The sequence below is a fragment of the Balaenoptera borealis genome (genome assembly GCF_965194805.1).
Source record: "Balaenoptera borealis genome assembly, chromosome: 12".
In the NCBI taxonomy this organism is placed as follows: domain Eukaryota; kingdom Metazoa; phylum Chordata; class Mammalia; order Artiodactyla; family Balaenopteridae; genus Balaenoptera; species Balaenoptera borealis.
The window spans coordinates 65,360,227-65,382,656 of record NC_138869.1 but is presented as its reverse complement, the minus strand read 5'-3'; the positions used below and the strand labels follow the sequence as shown (position 1 = coordinate 65,382,656).

General features: G+C 40.8%; 1 protein-coding gene across 16 annotated transcripts in view; it reads right to left on the bottom strand.

The window, feature by feature from the left end:
• Positions 1-22,430, bottom strand: part of DST (dystonin) — a 502,757-nt gene that overhangs the window by 255,133 nt on the left and 225,194 nt on the right. For all 16 annotated transcript variants that reach the window (XM_082347108.1, XM_082347103.1, XM_082347107.1 and 13 more), the window contains one exon: positions 20,654-20,715. In XM_082347108.1, coding sequence (XP_082203234.1) covers positions 20,654-20,715 — 62 coding nt within the window. The remainder of the gene's footprint in view (positions 1-20,653; positions 20,716-22,430) is intronic.

Sequence of the window (22,430 nt, the reverse complement as noted above, 5' to 3'; positions counted from 1 at the left end):
TATTTAATTAAATAAAAGGACTAATCATAATACTAATAAAGCTGGAAAAGCTGGCAATATCAACCACTACAAAACCTTTCATCTAAACCAAAAAGGAGAATCTATCTTAGAAGAGCAAAGAGTAAATGGACTAGTCAAATTTAAAGGGCTACCCAGTGATCTAGCTGGGAAACAGATCTAATTTTGAGGGACAAGGGACACATTTTCTCAGCTTTCCATCAGCTTACTTACTAAACTCTTATTTGAAGTGATTGTATCTTTCATGACTACATCTTGACTCAAAGAGGATTATCACAGAAAGAAAATTTTGCCTAAGAAATAAAGCAATGTACTGAGCTGGCCTTTTCAAATACCATTTTGTTAAGTAAATCAAAGAGGGAAGCACATTCAGCAAAGGAGCTGTAAAAAAATTAATAAACAAAAATCTCAACTAAATAGAGTCAGGAGACCAGCAGGGGGAGCTCTCAAGCCCTGTGATGACAGCAGAGCCCAACAGGAAGAAGGCTATCTTCCTTGCTGGCGAAGGCTCAGCCAATGAAAAGCCATGGACTCTTTGTTAATTACAGCCCTCCCACCTTCCTTTCCACTCTATAAAAGCAGCTCCCTCCCTTGCCATGTGGGGACTTGCACGTGGCTCCCCAAGGCTGCAGACCTTGAACTGCAATTGTCTGCAGATCTTGAATAAACCATCTCTGCTGGAGAAATATCTGGCAGTCTAATTTGTTTCAGGTCAATGCAGCTATGGTATAAAACTACATTTACAGAACCATAGCTGGCCTTACATGTAGGCAAAGAAAGCCATTTTCACAAATGGATTTGGAGGAAAGTGAATACACACAAAACCTCACCCTAAATATATACAAAACCTCACCCAGAGATAGAGCTCCACAAATATTTTCTGTGAGAGCCAGACGTTTAATATTTTTGGCTTTAAGGGTCACGTGGTACAATAATACATAAACGAATGGCTCTGGCTGGGTTCAGTATAATTATTTATGGACAATGAATTTTGAATTTCATATAATTTTCATGTGTCCCCTAATAATATTCCTCTTTTGATTTGTTTTCAATTCTTTAAAAATGTAAAAATAATTCTTAGCTCATGGGCTGTACCAAAGGACAGGTTGTGGCCTGGTTTGGCCCTCAGGCCATATTTGCAGACCTCTCCCACCAGAACTACCACCAAGATATTTGAAACACAAATACCCTTAGGAATAGCAACACATTAGTCATTATCAGGCCATTCCTGCAAAGGAGATGAATTATCCAATTGCCTTCCCTTCCCATAGCAAATTCAGAGTGGAAAAGACTAAGATTTACAAAATAACATTATCTTGCTCTTTTCTGAAAATAAAAGCAATACTTGTTCTTTGCAGAAAAACTGGAAAATGGTTAAGACTAAAGGAGTTATCCTTCGACAAAGGAGAAAAAAACCGTAAAGGTAAGTAAACAGGTAAACAGGTCAACATGTACTAAGGTAGGGAAGTGGAAGGTCACAGATAACGTAAAAGGAGTTGACCCACGGAGTAGATAACTTTGGCCCACGCTCTTGTTGTACAGCTGTGATTACCGGGTAGACTTTCCTTCAACTCAGTTTCTGCCTTCAACTCAAGAGTCTTAACAATTTCAGAAGTAAAAACTCAAACAGAACATGCTAGAAAAAGAAAGATATAACATAAAAATCCTATCATATAAAAATGAAATAAAGGAGATGGAAGTATTGACTGACAGAAAAGTTTTAAGAAAGGGACAAAATAATTTCTTCACATATTTAAGAGCTGACCTATGTGTTTTATACCATTCTGAGGGGCTGTCCCAAGATAAAAGGGTGAGAGTTATAATAGGAAAATTCTGGGCAATGAAAGACATAGCTCAGCTACAACTCAAGTAGACCAAAAGTGTAAGTTATCTATAAATTAGAAAACCAATGACCCATAAGAAAGACTGTGAGAAAACATTCCTGCAGTGACAACCAAATTAACTAGATCCTGTCCAAATCTGGGATTCGAATTAACACAAAATTAATTAAACTTGCTTAAAAGCAGTCATTTCCAAAACTCTCCTGCAGGATTTCTCAAAGGGATGTTAATAGATATTCTTTGATAAAAAGAATCCATGACCAAGTGAATTTGTGAAACACTGGATTTAACAGGGTTCTTTACCACAGAAGTTCAGTCTTTAATATGCTAATATGTACCGTAAATCTCTTCAATCTGGGAAGGCTGCTTTCCAAACTCTTTTGGCAAAGGAAACCTTTTTATCCCCACAAGGCATCTCACAACACTGGTGTCCCTGGGAACCTGATTTGAAAAATGCTGCTCTTTGCAAAAAAAAAAAAAAAATGTTTTTATTTGATCTTGTCAACTCTGGAAAATTAATTTTTAAATCCAGCAAGAAAAGTCTTAATCAGAAATTAATTTACAAGACAAAAGTTTGGAATTTAACAACCAAGAAGAAACATTAAAACTGCTCTATTATAAACTCACAGGTGTAGAGAACAAACTAGTGGGTACCAGCGGGGAGAGGGAAGGGGAGAAGGCAAGATAGGGGTAGGGGATTAAGAGGTACAAACTCTTATGTAGAAAATCAATAAGCTACAAGGATATACTGTACAACACAGGGAACACAGCCAATATTTTACGATAACTATAAATGGAGTATAACCTTTAAAAATTGTGAATCACTATTTTGTACATCTATAACTTACATAACATCGTACATCAACTATACCTTGACTTTTAAAAACTATTCTGTTATATACAATGCTCAGTAACATCAAAGTGTCTGCAAATACGGCTTCTTAAGTTTTTTAAGCTTATGTATAATAAGAGTTAGATGTTTAAAACATTTGGGAACAATAACATATTGTGAGATTCAAAAAAGGGTAACCCTGAAACTCATTAACTTGGACAACAGATCTACAGGAAACATTTCTACTTTTAGAAACTGTCAGGGCACCTATATTATATCTTTTTGGTATAACTGTACTTAAATCTAAGAAATGGAATTTTTACACTATTCTTTAAGAATTTATTAAGTAGTACTGTTTTTTGGAGATTTTAAAGCACTGCTCTGTGGATTATTTTATCTAGGCTGAACTCAACCAGGGATGTGACAGCACACAAATAATCCAGTGGGCTGCCAACACTCACAGCATCTCACCTCAACTGCCATACCCACAGGAAGGAAAAAGGTGTTAGCATGGGCCTCGGCCAGACCATGAAAGACACACTCCCTTATTTAGAGTTCACCGTCTAACTGGCATCCAACACCGTAATAGAAAAAAAACACTGCCCCTATACATACTGGCCGTCTTCTCTTGTCAATATATAGGCAATAATATGACTCAAACCCATAAAAACGCAAACATCAGGACCACTACTGCCACTGTTATGGAAGAGAGGAGTACAAACCTGAAGCTCTTTGATGATCTTAAACGTCTCCAAAGAGGGCACTATTCTCTGTTTTACAGATGAGAAAACAGAAACTTCGAAAGGTTCAAAGTTAATTTTATACACACACACACACATATACATACACACACACACACACATACATGTATAACCGAATCGCTGTGCTGTATACCTGAAACTTACACGATATTGTAAATCAACTATACTTCAATTTAAATTTTTTAAATAAAAATTAAAGATAAAAAGAGGGAGAGGCTTTTATAAATCCAAAAAAAAAAAAAAAAAGGTTCAAGGTCACACATCTCTAGCATGTGAACCCAAGCAGCTCAGTCCAGGGCCCCGTGCTTTCAACCACCACACCGCACCACCTCCTCTGGGCTCCACAGCACAGTGAGGGAAGATGCTGCAACAAGTAGGACTAGCTTAGAAAAACTACCCACCAGCACACACTCTAGGCATGACTAGCTTATTTCTATGCTGCCTTCCTACCCGCCCTGCCCCCAGGTGTCTTTTTTTCCTCCAGCCTGTCTGAGATTCCACCAGAGACATATTTATGCACTGCAGTGAATCTGGTGCCCATCAGTCTTTTCCATCAGGGCTTCCCCCAGACCCTCACAGAGACCAGCTGCCCTGGGAGTCCAGGATGGAACGTGGAGAGTCAGGAGGACACACTCACGCACTGGGCCCCTGGGGAAACGGTGGGGGGAGTGTAAGAAATGAACAGAGAAACGGAGCAATGTTTGAAACCTACACCTCTGTGGGAGTGGGGGTGCCACTGTAGTGTGTTATGGCTCCTTGATCTCAGGACTTAATTAAGCTCTTAACATCCGTAAATCAGGACAAGCACTAGATTGCATCAAGGGCAGCCCTGTACCCTAGTTCAGTCACATGGGGAAATGTAGTTCTCTAAAAATGACTGACATATGTGAAGGACTGTGTAAACGTGTAGTATCAAAAAACGATCTGATCACGAATGCCACAGTGTCCCTAAAGTTTATTTGGAAACTAGTAGTATATTTCCGTGAGAGTTTTTTTTAAATCACAAACAAGAGTACTTGAACAATTTTGATAAGAAATTCTTTAAGCAGGTAAGAAAGCCACAAAATAACATATTTAAAAGTTCCTAATATAAGACATGTGGGGGGAATCCCCTGGCGGTCCAGTGGTTAAGACTCTGCGCTTCCACTGCAGGGGGCGTGGAACTGTCCATGGTCAGGGAACTAAGATCCCGCATGCCGTACGGCGCAGTCAAAAAAATTTTTTTTAATTTTTAAAAAAAAAATTTTAAAAGACCTATGGATTGCCAATAAATATCATTTCCCATACGCCTATAATGGACACGCAATTTAAAGGTTGGCATACTCCTGGATCAATTTTGTTTTCATTCCAATGGAATCTGGAAATTTTGGCAATGAATGAATAAAATGCATTGTGAGGAAGTAATTAAAATAAAAATGTATTCTTGTCCATGTTATGTTGGTAGATGTTCTTACATTTATTTCAGTTATTGATTCTGTCACAAATGCATCTCAATACCATGCATAAATATTAAGCAACAGTACTTTAGTAATGCTCTGTATTTCCTGTATACCATATCATACACATCTCGTTGGAAAATCCTAAAAAAAGGTAGATCTTTTGCTACTTTCATTTGTGAAACGTATCCCTCTTTTAATTGAAAATAAAATAGGTAAAAAAAAAGTTGTTAAAAGTGGACATCTTATGCAAACTATTATATACAGGATGGGTAAACAACTAGGTCCTACTGTACAGCACAGGGAACCAAAAACAATCTCCTCGGATAAACCATAATGGAAAAGAATATGAAAAAGAAAATATATATGTATAACTGAATCACTTTGCTGTATAGCAGAAACACAACACTGTAAATCAACTATATTTCAATAAAATTTTAAAAAATAAAAAATACAAAAATTAAAATAGTGAACATCTTACATGAATACATCATAAGTGAAAGACTAAACATTAACCTAGACTAATGTGATATAAATTGAACCAATGATATGAAAACTCCTTAGAACATGTCATTTGAGGGGAACTATTCAAGTGAAGTTACAAGAGCACGTGAAGACTCAGGGAAATCATCAATAAGAGAGATATTTGTTTGTATATTTGTACTTTCAAGATTATAAAGTAACTGAGTTGACCTGTCAGGTAAATGTAAATAACTAATTTACAACTAAGGACACAGAGCCTTAAAAATGTCATATTACTTGACCAAATTTGCACATCTTTAAACTTAGGTTTGTTAGATTCCACAGTTGTTACCAGCTTCATACCCTTCATGATCACTTAGGGTGGTGTAGCTTTAATACACATGTGAATCCCTAACAGATAAAAGAACAGTTAAAAACCTGCACTGAATTGAGCCTATAACCACACGTCAATCATCTCAATTAAACAAAACTCTCAAATAAGTACTAGGCATGTAAAGTACAACATGATTAATGTAATTAACACTGCTGTATGTTATATATGAAAATTGTTAAGAGTGAATCCTAAGACTTTTCATCACAAGAAAAAATTTTTTTCTTTTTCTTTTATTTTATATCTGTATGAGACAATGGATGTTCACTAAACTTATTGTGATCATTATTTCATGATGTATGCAAGTCAAATCATTATGCTGCACACCTTAAAGTTATACAGGGCTGTACGTCAATTATATCTCAATAAGACTGGAAGAAGGGAAAAAAAGAAATTCTTTAAGCCGACATCAGCGTCAGAATATGTTAGCACTGTGAATCCACAGCCCAGGCCATCGGCATTTAGTTCAGCACTTTTAGACGTACACAATAGTCTTCCCAGCTTCAACAGCTTCCCTCTGAAGCCATCCCTCTCTCCCTTTTTCACACACAGACATCTCTTCTATATCACGTTAAGATCAAATGACTGTATTATATAGGCAACTGTTTCCAACTTCCTAGGCCAGACCAATGTGACCCATCGCGGCCCCTGACACCCCACCCACTTTCTGTGTCAAGTTCTCCCCCACCCACCCTGCAGAGCACAGACCCTCTGCGCTCTCTCATCACTGGTTTCTGCCTCCTACTTGTCTTCCTTATCAGCCCCTTTTAAACCAGTTTCTGAATCTTCCCTCAGGTTTGCAGCACAGCAAACACTGACCAGGGCCTGGAAACAGGGCTTTCTGTTAGATTCTATGGAAAGGAGCATCTTAGATAACCTTCAAAGAAACCTAACCACACCTGCATGACAGGGTTCAGGATACACCACCCCAAACAGGGCACCTGGGCAGACTGAATGTCTTCTTTAAGCTGAAGGAGCTGGGAAACAGCAGGTGCTGGCAGGGCTCTGTCATTCCCCCCACCCCCCTCTCCTCCGAGCAGGTCATGAGACCCTCATATGAGAGGTGCCCTCCCTGTACCTGGAGGAAAGGAGCATCCTTATCTCTGCAGGTGACAGGAATCTGAACAGACAGGCCTTCCTAAGCTTCCCCAGTTTACTACTCTCAGCTCACACCCTTCTGTCCTGTCACGTTTTCCCAGGACCCTCTACTCTGCATCAAATCTACTGTTAAAAACACTCAGGTTTAACAGTTTCTTCGGGTCTTCATTTCCTCATGAAGGTTCCTGGATCACATAAAACTCTTATGAAATACATCTGTATGCTTTTCTCTTATTAATCTGTCTTTTGTCCTACAGCCCAACCAAGAACGTAGAAGCGTAGAAGGAAAAGATTTCTTCTTCCTTCCCTACCTGCAGTAAGGCTACAGAGAATCTACTAATATTATCAGTATATTATTAGAGAATTCCCAAGTGAGGAAAATCTAGCTCTAGCCAATACTCTGCTAAATTCTGAACTGAGGAAAATAACGGTAGGTAAGTATGGCAAAGCTAATTTATTTATTTACTTATTTATTTATATGCCTTTAATTAATTTATTTTTATATTATATTTTTATTATGTGTATTCTTATTTATTTGTATTTAATTTATTTTTATTGTATTTTTATTATATGTATTTATTTATTTATATGTATTTAACCTTAGATAAATACATTAATCTCATCTATTAATATGAGTGAACTTCCTACTACCAACACGAATGGAGAAACTGAATTGTGCCATGGAAAGAACACGCAGAGGCCTCAAAAGGATGATCAAAACGTGGTCCTGACGATACTCCTGTTTGACTTGGGGCCTCAGTTTCTGTCCCTGTAGCGCAATAGGTATCTTCAGCTTTAAAAGAAGGAAGTCATCATAGATTTATTTTTCTTCCAGACTAACTTTTGTCTCACTCCCAACAAAGCAACACTTTTTACTTTCCCATCACAGTAGTCATAGTTCTGTATTATAAACTAGGGAGGGAAAGTTTCATCTGGTTTCAGATTCACTCATGAAGCAAAAAATTCCTCAGGGATCTGAGGGAAACAGTGTATCAGGCACTGTGCTGGGGCTGAGAGGCCCTGTTTAGTGAGACAAACACAGGGCAGCCCTCATGCGGCTTGGAGTCCAGTATAAACAACAAGCCAAGTCTTCTGCTTAAATCCACCCACTACAGAACGCGTGCGCTGAGGTGAAGCCCTATATAACATGACTTAGGAGATGTCAGCACTGCGGGTCAAAGTGTAAATTTTTCTTTGAAAAATGCCTTAGTCAGTGCCCTTCTCTGATTAAACTGTCACCTTCAGGAATGCTGCTTGGCTTTTTCATATACTTTTATCTATATCTCTAAATTCTTGCAAAGTACATTGATTAGATAAGAATGCAAATAAAAATTTATGGCTGAACCATCATGGCAAAGACTTGAAGTAATGTTGGGAGAGATGAGAACTGAGAAAAGCCGCAACGTACCTCAGCATAGTGCTTTACCCCTACTTCTGTGTCTTCATTTCTTGATCATTCTTTAGCCCTGTGACTCTACTGAGGCAAAATGGGGCAGGATGACAGAGTTTTTCTGTGGCCCCAGAAGGACCAAGGACTGACCCTCAGCTCTGCCACATTCCAGCCCCTTCACACTGGGCAGGTAACGGTGTTCCCTGAGCTTCCCAAATGTCACTGGTTAAACAAGGATTCAACCAGACAACCCACGTTATGCATCCGTCCAGGACGTGCACAGCCTAAACATTTAAAATGGCAGTGTTGGGAGCACAAGTAATAATAATAACAATAAGGAAATCAAGAAGAAGAAAAATTATAATGGACCACAAGATGGAACTAAAGTTATCTGATGAAATTAGTCAAATTTTGGTGTTCTTAATTTGAAAAGGTAATTCACTACTATATCAAAAAACACTAAAATCACTTGTAACTACTTAAATGACTCCCTCCGGGAAAAAAAAGGTTTGTCTTCTTGTCATAAAATAAATTTAAGTTCAAAATATATTTTACTATTAACTCATCCTCCATTCTCTGTAAATAAACCCCTGCTTTGTAGTCTTCAAAAATGTTCATGTCTTAAAAGTCTGTAAAAGGGCTGTGAAACTGTTCCCAGTTAAAGCAGAATAAAGAGACATGACAACTAAATACAACGCTGACCATGACCTGGACGCTGCCCTGGGGAAATGGTGTAAAGGACCAACCACAAAACTGGGGTAAAGAAAACAGACTGTAAAGCAGCGTAGCTTTATGAAGTGGGTAAATGTGTGGTTATGAAAAAACGTCCCTACTCTTGGGAAATGCTGAAGTATTGAGGGGGAAAGGGCCATGGGGTATAGAACTTACCCCCACATGGTTCAGATAAAAAAGTACACACACACACACACACACACACACACACATGCACACCGTTTCGGGGTCATGATACAGAAAACAGGGTAAATGTCAACAAGAGTCAATCTGGGTAAAGAGCATACCAGGGCAGGGTTCCTTGTACTATTTTTACTTTTGCAACTTGTTAAAGCATACAATTATTTCCAACAATTTAAAAATATAAAAATAAATCTCTGGTCTATCTCTGTTAATTAGTATTTCGCACATCTTGCCCTCTAAACCAGGGGTCCCCAACGGGTACCGGTCTGCGGGCTGTTAGGAACCAGGCCACAAAGCAGGAGGTGAGCTGCGGGCGAGGGAGCGAAGCTTCATCTGCAACTCCCCATCGCTCCCCATCACTCACATTACTGCCTGAACCATCCCCCCTCCACCCCGACCATGGAAAACCTGTCTTCCATGAAACCAGACCCTGGTGCCAAAAAGGTGGGGGACCACTGCTCTAAACAAATGATACGATTATATCATCTTGGTCTTGGAAAGCATCTTTGACACCACCTAGTCCACCCTCCAACCAATGCATGAACCATTTCTGTTCCATCTCTGATAGACTCTAACTACATCTCCACAGGATTTTGGTGGAAATTTCCTAACGGCTGGGGAGTGCCTGTCCCATGAAGCCATGGTTGACTTCACACCAGGCAGTTTTAATAGTTCATATGTGATAGGATGATCGTGGCCCCAAAGATATCAGGTCCTAATCCCTGGAAACCGAATGTTGTCTTATTTGGAAAAGAGTCTTTGCAGATGTGTTAAGAATTTTGTAATGGGAAGATTATCCTGGATTATCCCAGTGAGCTCGAAATCCAATCCCAAGCATCCTTATAAAAGAGAGGCACTGGAGGGTTTCCTTGGTGGTGCAATGGTTAAGAATCTGCCTGCCAATGCAGGGGACACGGGTTCGAGCCCTGGTCCGGGAAGATGCCACATGCCACAGAGCAACTAAGCCCGTGCGCCACAACTACTGAGCCCATGTGTCACAACTACTGAACCCACGCGCCTAGAGCCCGTGCTCCGCAACAAGAGAAGCCACGACAATGAGAAGCCCGCGCAACGCGATGAAGAGTAGCCCCCGCTCGCCACAACTAGAGAAAGCCCGCGCAGCAACAAAGACCCAATGCAGCCAAAAATAAGATAAAATAAAATTAAATAAATAAATAAATAAATTTTTTTAAATAAAAATTTAAGAAGAGAGAGGTACTGGGAACCTGACACACATAGACCAGGAGGAGGCGCTGTGACCGCGGAGGCAGACTAGAATTGTGTGGCCACAAGTCAGGGAATGCTGGAGCCACCAGACCCTGAAAGAAACAAGGATGGAATTCTCCCGGAGAGCTTCTGGGGGGAGCATGGCTTTGCTAACACCTTGATTTCAGCTCAGAAAAACTGATTTCAGACTTCTACCCTCCAGAACTGTGAGAGCATAGGTTTCATTGCTCTAAGTCACCGAGTGTGTGTAATTTGTTACAGCAGCCATCAGAAACTAATAATGTACCCTCAGATCAAAAAACACTTAACTGAATGCCTATTACTGGGCACTGCGGATGTTTAGAGAGAGGTTTTATACTGAATTTAAATCTTCAAACTTGAAAGTATTCATCAATCTTTGGATCAAATAAACCCCAAACTGCACTCTTTCTTATATGACTACCCTGTCAATATCTGAAAACACATTTCTCTGTAATCCTCTCTTCTCAAAGCCACCTTCCCCACTTGTCTCTGTCATCCCTCATCCGAGAGATGGTTTCCAGACGCTCACCATCATGGTTGCCTCCTGTGGTCACTTTCCTTTTGACTGTCCCTTAAAATGCACTGTCATGACCTGAACAAAACACGCTGGCTGTGGGCTGACCAGAGCGTGTTCAGCTCTGCTAAGACGGCCTGAGACTGCGTGCAGGTGCATCACTGCTGTCCATCTGCAGCCAGCAGGAGCCCCCAGCTCTGACTGCATGAATCGCTGCCCCACCAGACCTTCTGTGTCCTACAGGGAAATTTTTCAATCTTTGAGCAGAACTTCACATTTTCCACCGTTAAGGTCTGTCTTTTTGATGAGACTAGAGGTCCAGCTTTCTTGATCTATTTATTACACTAAGTATCCCTCCAACCTATAAACTGATCAGCAGGCATTCTCCAACTCCATCTGAGTACCTGCTACAAAACAAAGGAAACAACTAAAAGAGAGAGGCCCCTGTAGTCCCCTCCCTGTAGGTTCCCTCATTCAGCAAACACAGTCAGTGCCGTCATAGAATTCACAATATAGTTACTTCTAGTTCCTTAATGCCTATGTGTGAAATTCACAGTTCTTCCTAAAATGCCAGTTACGTTACGTTGCTTTTGTCCTCAAAAACTTCCAATGATATCCTTGGCTAACCCATCACAACTGCTTCTTACCTGGCTTCACCATTTCTTTCCTTTTTTTTTTTTTTTTTTTTAATTTTTACTGAAATATAGTCGACTGACAATGTTGTGTTAGTTTCAGGTGTGGCTTCACCATTTCTATCCAACCTGGTCTCCTTCCAGCAAACCGTAGTGGTCCAGTACATCAGGCGCACAGCACACGGCCCCAGCCCACCCCCTCCTCTGCACCCAGCTTAAGCCAAAGTCCCTACCCTGTCACAGTCCCTGACTACTCAGGGCTGCCCAAGTCTCCTGGCTCTGACCTCGTAAAGCCCTTACTGTCTCCTACTCATTCTGGCACTTCATCCTATGCTGCCTGGCATAACTGGTAATGGTTTTAATACAAATGTATTTAATGTCTCCAACAAAACAGGAAGCTGCATGAAAACAGTACTTTCTAAACTGTATTTCAGATACAGCCCTGCTTATACCAAAGCTCAACACAGCCCTGCTGAAAGTGAACTGAGTGTTATTCTGGACCTTTTTTAATTGATGAGGAACTTTACCACAAAGAAATTGTTATTCCTCATGATGAGAAGATATTCAGAGTTTCTCAATCCCAAGCTACTAGTCACCTACATACTAGCAGGTGACTTCACACTCCTCTATGTTATCTCTTACAATCTTGAAGTTGTCAAGATTACCAAGTCAACTATTTTTTCACATTTACAAAAACCTGATTTGCTTCTAAATTCTACACTTTGAGCCTTTAACCAGACATTTCCTCCAAAAGCTTTCAACCCTTCCTCTACTACGTACCCTATCTCTTACACCACAACAGAAATAACTTAAACGTCACGTCATAAGCTCAGCTTTCCCCTTTAGCTTTGATGACTAAATTCATCCTTAAAAATTTAGTGCAGTAGAGAGAGAACAAGACCTAGAGTCAGCCAGACTGGGGTGTCATCCTCCCTTCCTCCTCAGGTGGAGGAAAGGTGTACTCTCTCTTAGCCTTATTTTCCATACACATCCTGAGAATTATTAGCTATATGACCTGGGGAAATTATGGAACCTCTCTGGGCATCAGTTTCATCATCTGTAATGTGGGGATTAAGAACAGTCAGGATCCAGATGAATAGATAAAGAAGATGTAGTACATATATACAAGGGAATACTACTCAGCTATAAAAAAATAATGCCATTTGCAGCTACATGGATGGACCTAGAGATGATCATACTAAGTGACGTAAATCAGACAAAGACAAATATCATATGATATCACTTTATGTGGAATCTAAAATATGACACAAATAAATTTATTTACGAAACAGAAACAGACTCACGGTTGCCAAGAGGGAGAGGAGTGGGAGAGGGATGGAGTGGGAGGTTGGGGTTATCAGATGCAAACTAGTATATATAGAATGGATAAACAACAAGGTCCTACTGTATAGCACAGGGAACTATATTCAATATCCTGTGATAAACCTTAATGGAAAAGAATATGAAAAGAATGTATGGTTGTGTGTGTGTGTGTGTGTGTGTGTGTGTGTGTGTGTATATATATATGTATGTATATAAAACTGAATCACTTTTCTGTACAGCAAAAATTAACATAACATTATAAATCAACTATACTTCAATTAAATAAACTAAAAAAAAAATAGTCAGGTCCTGTCCATAAGAACTGTTGTGAGAAATACATTAAGACGTGAAAGTGACAGCCTGGCATGTGGTTTGCTTTCAAATAATATTAGCAGCTATTAGTAGTAGTAGTAATAGTATTAATATTGTAAATATCAATTAATAAATTATTATTAATTTATTAATTATTAATTAATAAACATAGCATACAGTAGAGGTGCAATAGCTACTACTATTTTTTAAACATTATCAGAATATTTGTTGGTTATATGAAATGAAACTGATGGTTCATTACAATATTTATCATTTTATCTTTGACAGGTGCTCTCATAGTGTGGCCCCAGCTAAGCAGCATCAGCTTTTTGTTAGAAACCCAACTTCTTGGAACTTATTAGAATGGGAAATTTTCAGGCCCCACCCCAGATCCAGTGAATATGAAGCCTTGGGCTGGGGCCCAACCATCTATTTTAACAAGCCCTCCAACTGGCTCTGATGCAGCTAAAGTTTAAGAATCACGTGTATAGGTCTAAGGTCTTGAAAAAATACCTTATTTGCCAATTTTAAGAACCACAACCTGCATTATACTTTCAGAAAAGGTATTTTTCATTAGCCCTTTATAAAGCCGATGCTTCAAAAATTTTCCTCTCTCATCTGTGCCCACAGATGGTAAAATTACTGAAGAAGTATGCAATGGTCGAGAACACAGAGCAAATAGAGATTTCTTCCTATTCCCTAAAAGTTATCACTGTGTTCTCAGCTTGGGGATTTACATTTCCTCCCAGCCACCAAATCACAAAACAAAGAATAGTGTGATTGATTCAGCAGGGCCATGAAGTCATTGCCTTGACAATGTGTGCAAAGGATGTCTATGCTGTAAGTAAATCAAGCTTTCCAAAGACAAGATGGAACAGAGGTAAAAGTGTAATCATCAGTTGGGTATCTCCCAGGTGGTAACCAAGCAGGTTACTAAGAGGGTGTGGTTCAGTATGGAATCCAGGGCCTCTTCCTCTCCAAATGCATTTATGTATCAATAAAGTAAAACTCAGACCAAACATCCAATTACACAATGTTAATTAATACATTTACAGTACAGCTAACCAGTGCTGAAGAATATATTTCCACCATAAACGGTTAGTTAGATGGATCCAACACAAGTAAAGCACATTATATGAATTCTCCAGACTGCAATCTTGCAAAAATTTTTCATCCCCTTAAATTATTCCTCTTCAGTGCAGCCTCTCATTCACGGCTCAAGTTCTAATTCTGGGCCCAGGCAAACTATGAGTTAAAAAGGAATCTTCTGATCTTTAAAGTGCTTCAGAAAATAAAGGGCTTCCTTTCTTCTTGTTTCCTCAGAGCAAGGCAAAAGCTACATCATTGGTACTTAGATCTGGGTGCCATCTCTTATATATACTCATAAATTTCTAGACAGCAAGAGAGAACTGCATGTGATCAGGAATAACAAAAATTAAATAGTGACCTAAGACCCTCTAGTTTATAAATTGCCATGGGTAGATTGGGCATAAATAAATACTGTAAATAATAGAAGAAGGCCAACAATTTTATATTTTAGAACAACTCTCTGGGTAAAATTCAGCTAACTGAAGTCACAGGTATTTTCAATAACAACCAGCTCAAGTTTTAGTACTATAATTTAAATTATGCTAAAGAATAATACATAATCGTTTCTGACAACCATAGTTTACCTAGAGATCATAATTTGCAAGGTAAACAATCCAATATATTCAGCATGTGAAGAATCTTGTAGAGGCAGCAGATGTGAATGTGTTAACTGGGCTTCATCCTTAAATATATTTTGCAGAATGATGAATCAAAAGGAAAGCATTCTTGCCCGAACAATCAGTTTAAATAAGGACAGGCTTAGTCATACAACTGAAATACCAGAGCACTAAAATTTAGATACATCTGGAAAAAAGCCAAAGACGTCTGCTCACCAACAAACATGAGTTTTAATTAAGCAAACTGTTTAAACAAATGTAATTTTAGCTCTGATAAATATAAGTCTATATTAATTTTTTTCTGGAGAAAAAGCTATATTAAAAAATCCTAACCAAGTATTTTAAGGAAACAGTGTTTACACATATGGATATAATAGTAACTTAAGCAATCATCTAAAAGCTCCACGATGTTTACTTTTCTCAGTCACATAAACTTTTAAAAATTGACCTTGCTAGAAGTATCCCCTGGGCACTGGGTATACGCTAGTTTACTGCTGCATAAATCCTAACTTCCTAACTCATGGGGATTAACTAGCAAATATCTGAAAGTATAAGGTGGAGAAAAGTAAACAGTCTAACAGCCAAGGGGAACCCGCTGGCATCTGCAAAACATCCCAGTGCACCAAGGAGTCCAAGGCTGACCTGGACCCCCAGCCAAGTCCTGCTCTCGCTATGTGGCTTCTGATGCAGCTAGACCAGGAGGGGCTGTGGCGGGTGCCCCTTCTCTTAAATCAGGGAAGCAAACTGGACAATTCAAAAGCTATCCTCCAAGCACGAATCCAAGTGAAGGTACAACCGAGGACCAGGAGTGTGCTGAGTCTTCACAGGCACCCTTTCTGCGAGGGGAGTGTATGGGAGAAGAGGAAAACAGGCCTTTGGGCCCCCAAGATCAACCCACAGACCACAAGGGAGGGGTGTGTAGAGAGGGTGTGGCTCAAGTGACCCAGCAGGACTCCAAGGCAAGATGGCCAATCTATCTCCCCCATAGATTCTGACCCCCCAACCCTAGCTTTTTCTAAAACAGGTGTACTAAGAGGGAAAGTACTTGAGGTAAAGAAGAGATTTGGATAAGGCAGGTAGCAGGGCACGAGAGGCACCCCACCCCTGCTTTACTATTTGGTTTGCAGCCATCCATATCAGCCCACTCTTCCACCAGCTCTCACTGACTGAGTGCTGACAATCTGCCAAGCACCATACTTTATGCTTAGATGGACGATCTCATCAAATCCTCACACTAATCTACTATTTACAGATGAGGGCGAAGAAGGTTACGGTCACACCAATAATAAAGTGCAGAGCTGTCTACCTTCTATCTTTGCCTTACATGTCACAGACTGACAACCTTGTAGGAGGAGTCTTCTTTCAAAGACAAAATACACTATTTATCAAATGAAAAGGAAAATCCAGTGAAGAAGGTCTGTTCTGGAACTAAGCTCTCAATTACCTCACTGCCCAAAGGAGCAGAACTACTAACAACAGATCTCCCTGGAGCCACAACTTGGGTAAAATAATTACAGAATATTAAACCACAATAAACACATAAAATAATCACTTACAAAGGGCAAAATTTTTAAGTATTATTTCAAAAGATGGGGACCACACTCTGGCCTGCGTCAGCAGCCCAGGCAGCTAATAAGCCCAGGGCACAGTCTCCAGAGCTTGGTCCCAGCATACAACTCCCGGGCTATGGGGGGCAGCCCAGGGCACAAGGTAGGCATCCTTCCCCTCTTTTCCCCCTTTAACCTCCTCCTCCACCCCTTCTTCTCTCTTTTCTCTTCTAACCCCCTTTCCCCCTCCCCTCCCCATTGTTTAAGGGGAAGGTCTACAGTTAAAATGACAAAACAGAGTGAGTACACACATAAAATTACTCGAATATTATCTAAATGATTTTATTCCCACTTTTTTTCTCTCTTTACCCATCAATTATTCCTTCATTTTGCTGACTTGTTCCTCATGATCACCCTTTCCCTTAACATTTATATAACATAATCTAATTTTATGAAAAACACTTCAAATAACATACTTTCATTCGTTGCAAGGGAATAAGGTAACGCAAGAAAGGTAAGGGATCTGCTTCTCTCCTGTCCCTGTTTCTCCCTGAATATGTTCAATATTTCAAGGGAAGAATATAAGAAGATCAATACAGAAGAAATATTTCTTTCTAATATAGAGATTTTTAATCTAAAATCCATTTACTTACTTTATATTTCCTACTAATTGGGTTACAACCAAATGGCCCCCAACAGCAACAGTATCCAACATTCCTCTCATCATCACATGAGTGAAACATGGAAAAGATGACACGAAATCTGGCCTTTCTCTGGTCAACTCACAACACAAACCTGAACAGCCTGGTGCCCCAAAACGTTTAGGGATATCTGATGATTTTTCTTCACTTGAGGGTAATGCTCTAGTTTCCAGACATAAAAGAATAAATGTTAAAAAAAAAACACCAAAAACCTATGTTCTCACATATGTGAGTTTCGGGTCAGAAATTTCAGTGCACAATTTTTCAATAAGAGTGAATTTTAAATTCTGCCCTACTTCAAGAAACAAATAAGCTTATTTGATTATAAGCCTAATTAGTTAGACTGGCATCTATCTAATGGCTGTTGTGCATAAAATACTTATTTTCCTAGTTCTTACTGGGTTGCAGCAGAAGTAAGCCTTAAATCTTCTAGATGTATCATTTTATCAAAAAAAGAGGTCACATTCTCCAAGTAAATCAGGATTTGAACCCTTGCTGTCTGACTGTGCCGGCTTTGCGGGCCTAACCACTAAATTAAACCACCTTGGAAGGTTGTTGGAGGATTAAGTGATTTAAAACTTGCCATGGGTGTTACACATGGTGAGAACACTCTTGCCAGGCCCCATGATGCGCCCTAGGAGTGGATAATGCAGACTTGTCCTCAAAAAGCTCAACTAGTGTTTTGAATTTTGAGCAAAGGCAGTTTCCTTACACGCATTCATCCAATTTACAAGCTGCTCGTAAGGTGAGTGGCCCGGCCCAACACGTCCAGTACCCAGTTGGTCCCCAAGGAACATCCGTCCCGTGCAAGTCCCGCGTTCCCACAGGAGTCATCCTCATGGGTTTCTACCCTCCACTGCCAACACTGTGACTTACACTCCGGAAGACACGGGGAAGCCCTCTGTGTCCCCGACGTGCCACCCCCAGATGGCCACAGACACAAAGACTGCCAGGCCAGGAGCCACCAAAGGGGCATCTCCTCATCCAAAACCTCGCTCCCCCTGGACTCACCTCAGAGATGGGGAAGTCCTGTCAGAGCCTTCACCTCCAACGTTCCGCAATGCAACCCTCACATCAGCCCACCTCTGCCCTAGCCTGTGTCAGAGACTTCAGCTCCAACGTTCCACAATGCAACCCTCACATCAGCCCACCTCTGCCCTAGCCTGTGTCAGAGACTTCAGTTCCAACGTTCCACAATGCAACCCTCACATCAGCCCACCTCTGCCCTAGCCTGTGTCAGAGACTTCAGCTCCAACGTTCCCCAATGCAACCCTCACATCAGCCCACCTCTGCCCCAGCCTGTGTCAGAGACTTCAGCTCCAACGTTCCACAATGCAACCCTCACATCAGCCCACCTCTGCCCTAGCCTGTGTCAGAGACTTCAGCTCCAACGTTCCACAATGCAACCCTCACATCAGCCCACCTCTGCCCTAGCCTGTGTCAGAGACTTCAGCTCCAACGTTCCACAATGCAACCCTCACATCAGCCCACCTCTGCCCTAGCCTGTGTCAGAGACTTCAGCTCCAACGTTCCACAATGCAACCCTCAAATCAGCCCACCTCTGCCCCAGCCTGTGTCAGAGACTTCAGCTCCAACGTTCCACAATGCAACCCTCACATCAGCCCACCTCTGCCCTAGCCTGTGTCACAGCCTTCACCTCCAACGTTCCACAATGCAACCCTCACATCAGCCCACCTCTGCCCTAGCCTGTGTCAGAGACTTCAGCTCCAACGTTCCACAATGCAACCCTCACATCAGCCCACCTCTACCCTAGCCTGTGTCAGAGACTTCAGCTCCAACGTTCCACAATGCAACGCTCACATCAGCCCACCTCTGCCCCAGCCTGTGTCAGAGACTTCAGCTCCAACGTTCCACAATGCAACCCTCACATCAGCCCACCTCTGCCCTAGCCTGTGTCAGAGACTTCAGCTCCAACGTTCCACAATGCAACCCTCACATCAGCCCACCTCTGCCCTAGCCTGTAGCAGAGTCCTGCTCACACGGTGTGCACGGGACACAAAGGATGACACAGAAGACTGGGGGAGGGCAGGTAAACTGCTGGTGTGATACCTTCCTCAGAATTCACAAGACACTGCCTCACGAGAGCATCATAAAGCAGAGGGTCTCCACCTTTTATCTCCAGCAGACACATCAGAGGATTAGTAACAGAAATCCCAGTAGTAACGGAAATCCTTACAGAAGTGAGTCTCAGTTGGGGGGTGGATGACATGGCCCCCCAGAAGGACGTAACAGATTTGGGAAAAGGATTCTGTCCATGGGTGATGAGAGAGAGGGGACTAAACCGTCTCTCAGGTAATCTGACATGCTCCCTGAAATAAGAATCGCTTTTAGAGAAGGTTATTAAATGCTATTACAGTACTGGCACCATCCCCCTAGGCTACATGATGGTTTGAATAGGATCTGTAGGATAGCTTAGGAATATAACCACATTAACATAATGTTTCTATGTGAGAAAACTCTTTCCAAGTCCCAAACAACAGATTTAAAATATTACCTTCTCTCCGACTTCAGGACTGTCCATAAAAGGGGAAAAAAGTGACTAAGAGTTAATTGTGAAATCCCATGGGCTCTTTAGCTGAGATTTATGGAGTTATTGGGTCCCACCGATCCAATAATTCTACTGGAATTGGGACCCAATAACTCCATGAAATTGTATGCAAACGTTGTGCACATGTGTATTTTTTGGAAGAGCTCACATCAGATTCTCAAAGTGACCCATGGTACACAAATAAATATTAATTTAAGAACCACGACTATTAACTGCTTCACAGAGAAACATACACATAAGCACCAATCTCTGGTCATACTAAATACGAGAGAGAAACTGATTTGTCTAGACTTCTGTCTATAATCCGTCCTTTTTATCTTTTTTTTTAAAGATTTTTTTTTTTGATGTGGACCATTTTTAAAGTCTTTTATTGAATTTGTTACAATATTGCTTCTGTTTTATGTTTTGGTTTTTTGGCCGCAAGGCATGTGGGATCTTAGCTCCCTGACCAGGAATCGAACCCGCCACCCCCTGCAATGGAAGGCGAAGTCTCAACCACTGGATCACCAGGGTAGTCCCACTTTTTTTTTTTTTTTTTAATAAACCATCCTTAGTCCCACCTAACTCTCTGCCATCTGCATAAATCTGATGCCAGAACTTGCTTGGAATCTTGAGAGGAAAAAACATTACTGAGAATTGCAGTTTTTCGATGCCCTAACATGTAAATATTTACATATTTCTTAACCTGCTGAGATTTTTTAGAGTCCAATAATAAGAGGTTTTACTCATGTCACAGAAGACACTGCAATCACTGGGCACTCATCTACCACCCCCATCATGACCCACAGGCCATGTACCAAATAATAACAGATGCCTGAAATGCATGTGAAATGCTCTAGAACTGAAACTTCCCACTTGATACTGAAAAGCTGTGCTTCACAGCCATACAATCAAGTACTGCACAATAAATTAAAACCTGCAAAACAATTCCAAGATGCGAAAGAAATAGACACTGACCTTCATAAGATGCTGATTTATCCATTTTGTGAATGTTTTCTTCTGAACTTTGTCCCGTTCATCTGGAAGGGGGAAAGAAAGATATAAAAGGTTGGTAAAAATCTATGAATAGGAGACTTTCATTATCACTATGCAAATAAAGAAGAGTAAGGTGTTCAAAAAGTACTGTTTGGTGCACTTGAATTTTCTTGGTAAGTTTTGGCACCTTGAGACTACCTGTGAGAAAGATTGGCCTCTTCCCAGTGTGGCGTTTGCCAGCACTGCCCTCCACACGCTCTGCTGCATCATCCCCACCGCCGCCACCACCAGGAAGTCCTCTCACCTCCACCACCACCACCAGCCTCCACTGAGCCACTGCATGAACTTCCCAAAGCACATGACCACAGACTACAGCCCAGCTGGTCTTCACGGCCACAAGAGGGAAGGGAGGCAATGTCACTCCCATCTCACATAAGAGGAAACCAGGATGTCGAGAGGTCAAAGGACTTGTCGACAATTATTCAGAAAAAGGCTTAAAGCTGTGATAAAAGGCAGGACTGAATTCAGATCCTCTGGCTGGAAGCGGACACAGGTTTAATCACGAACCATGCTGCTTCTCTCCTAGATTCCCCGTGTTGAACGATCTGGTAACAACAAAACGCCCCACTAGATCCTTGCCATAGAGAGTGATACTGTCCTGGTTACTAGACACGGTGCAGAGAAGGGTGAGGGGAGGTCTTATGATGTAGCAGGAAGAGCACTGGAACGTTCCAGTTCATCAAGTTATAATTTCAAAGACAATCCTAATCTCCAACATCTAGAGAGGATGCTGGAAGCCACACCCCCTCCCTGTCCTGCTCCCAGGCAGCAAACCCCACTCTCCTGTGTCCTCCTCCCTCCTCTCTACATCTGGGGCCGGCTCTTCTTTCTCCCCGTGGTCCTCTTTCTTTTCCCACCCCTGGCCAACATCTCCATCCTTTCCCTGGGGGCAAACAGGCCTCGCTCTCTTCATCTCTGTCTCTTCTCATTTTTCATCCCTGAGCCCCATAAACTACTTTAAATGGAACGAAAGTTTCTTTGAAAATGCTATGATCCAGCAATCCCACTCCTGGGCATATGTCCGAAGAAAAGCATAATTCTAAAAGACACATGCACCCCAATGTTCATTGCAGCACTATTTACAATAGCCAAGACATGGAAACAACCTAAATGTCCATCAACAGAAGAATGCATAAAGAAAACATGGTACATATATACAATGCAGTACTACTCGGCCATAAAAAAGAATGAAATAATGCCATTTGCAGCAACATGGATGGACCTAGAGATTATCATACTAAGTGAAGTAAGTCAGACAGAGAAAGACAAATATCATATGATATCACTCTTATGTGGAATCTAAATTTTTTAAATATACAAATGAACTTATTTACAAAATAGAAACAGACTTACAGATCTTGAAAACAAACTTATGGTTACCAAAGGGGAAACATGGGTGTGGGGTGATAAATCAGGAGCTTGGGATTAACACACACACACTACTATATATAAGACAGATAACCAGCAAGGACCTATTGTATAGCAAAGGGAATTCTACTCAATATTCTGTAATAACCTATGTGGGAAAAGAATGTGAGAAAAAATGAATATATGTATATGTATAACTGAATCACTTTGCTGTACACCTGAAACTAACACAATATTGTAAATCAACTATGCTCCAATAAAATTTTTAAAAAAGAAGAAAAAAAGAAAATGCTTGTCCTATTCATGAAAAGTATTTACGTGCTTTACACTA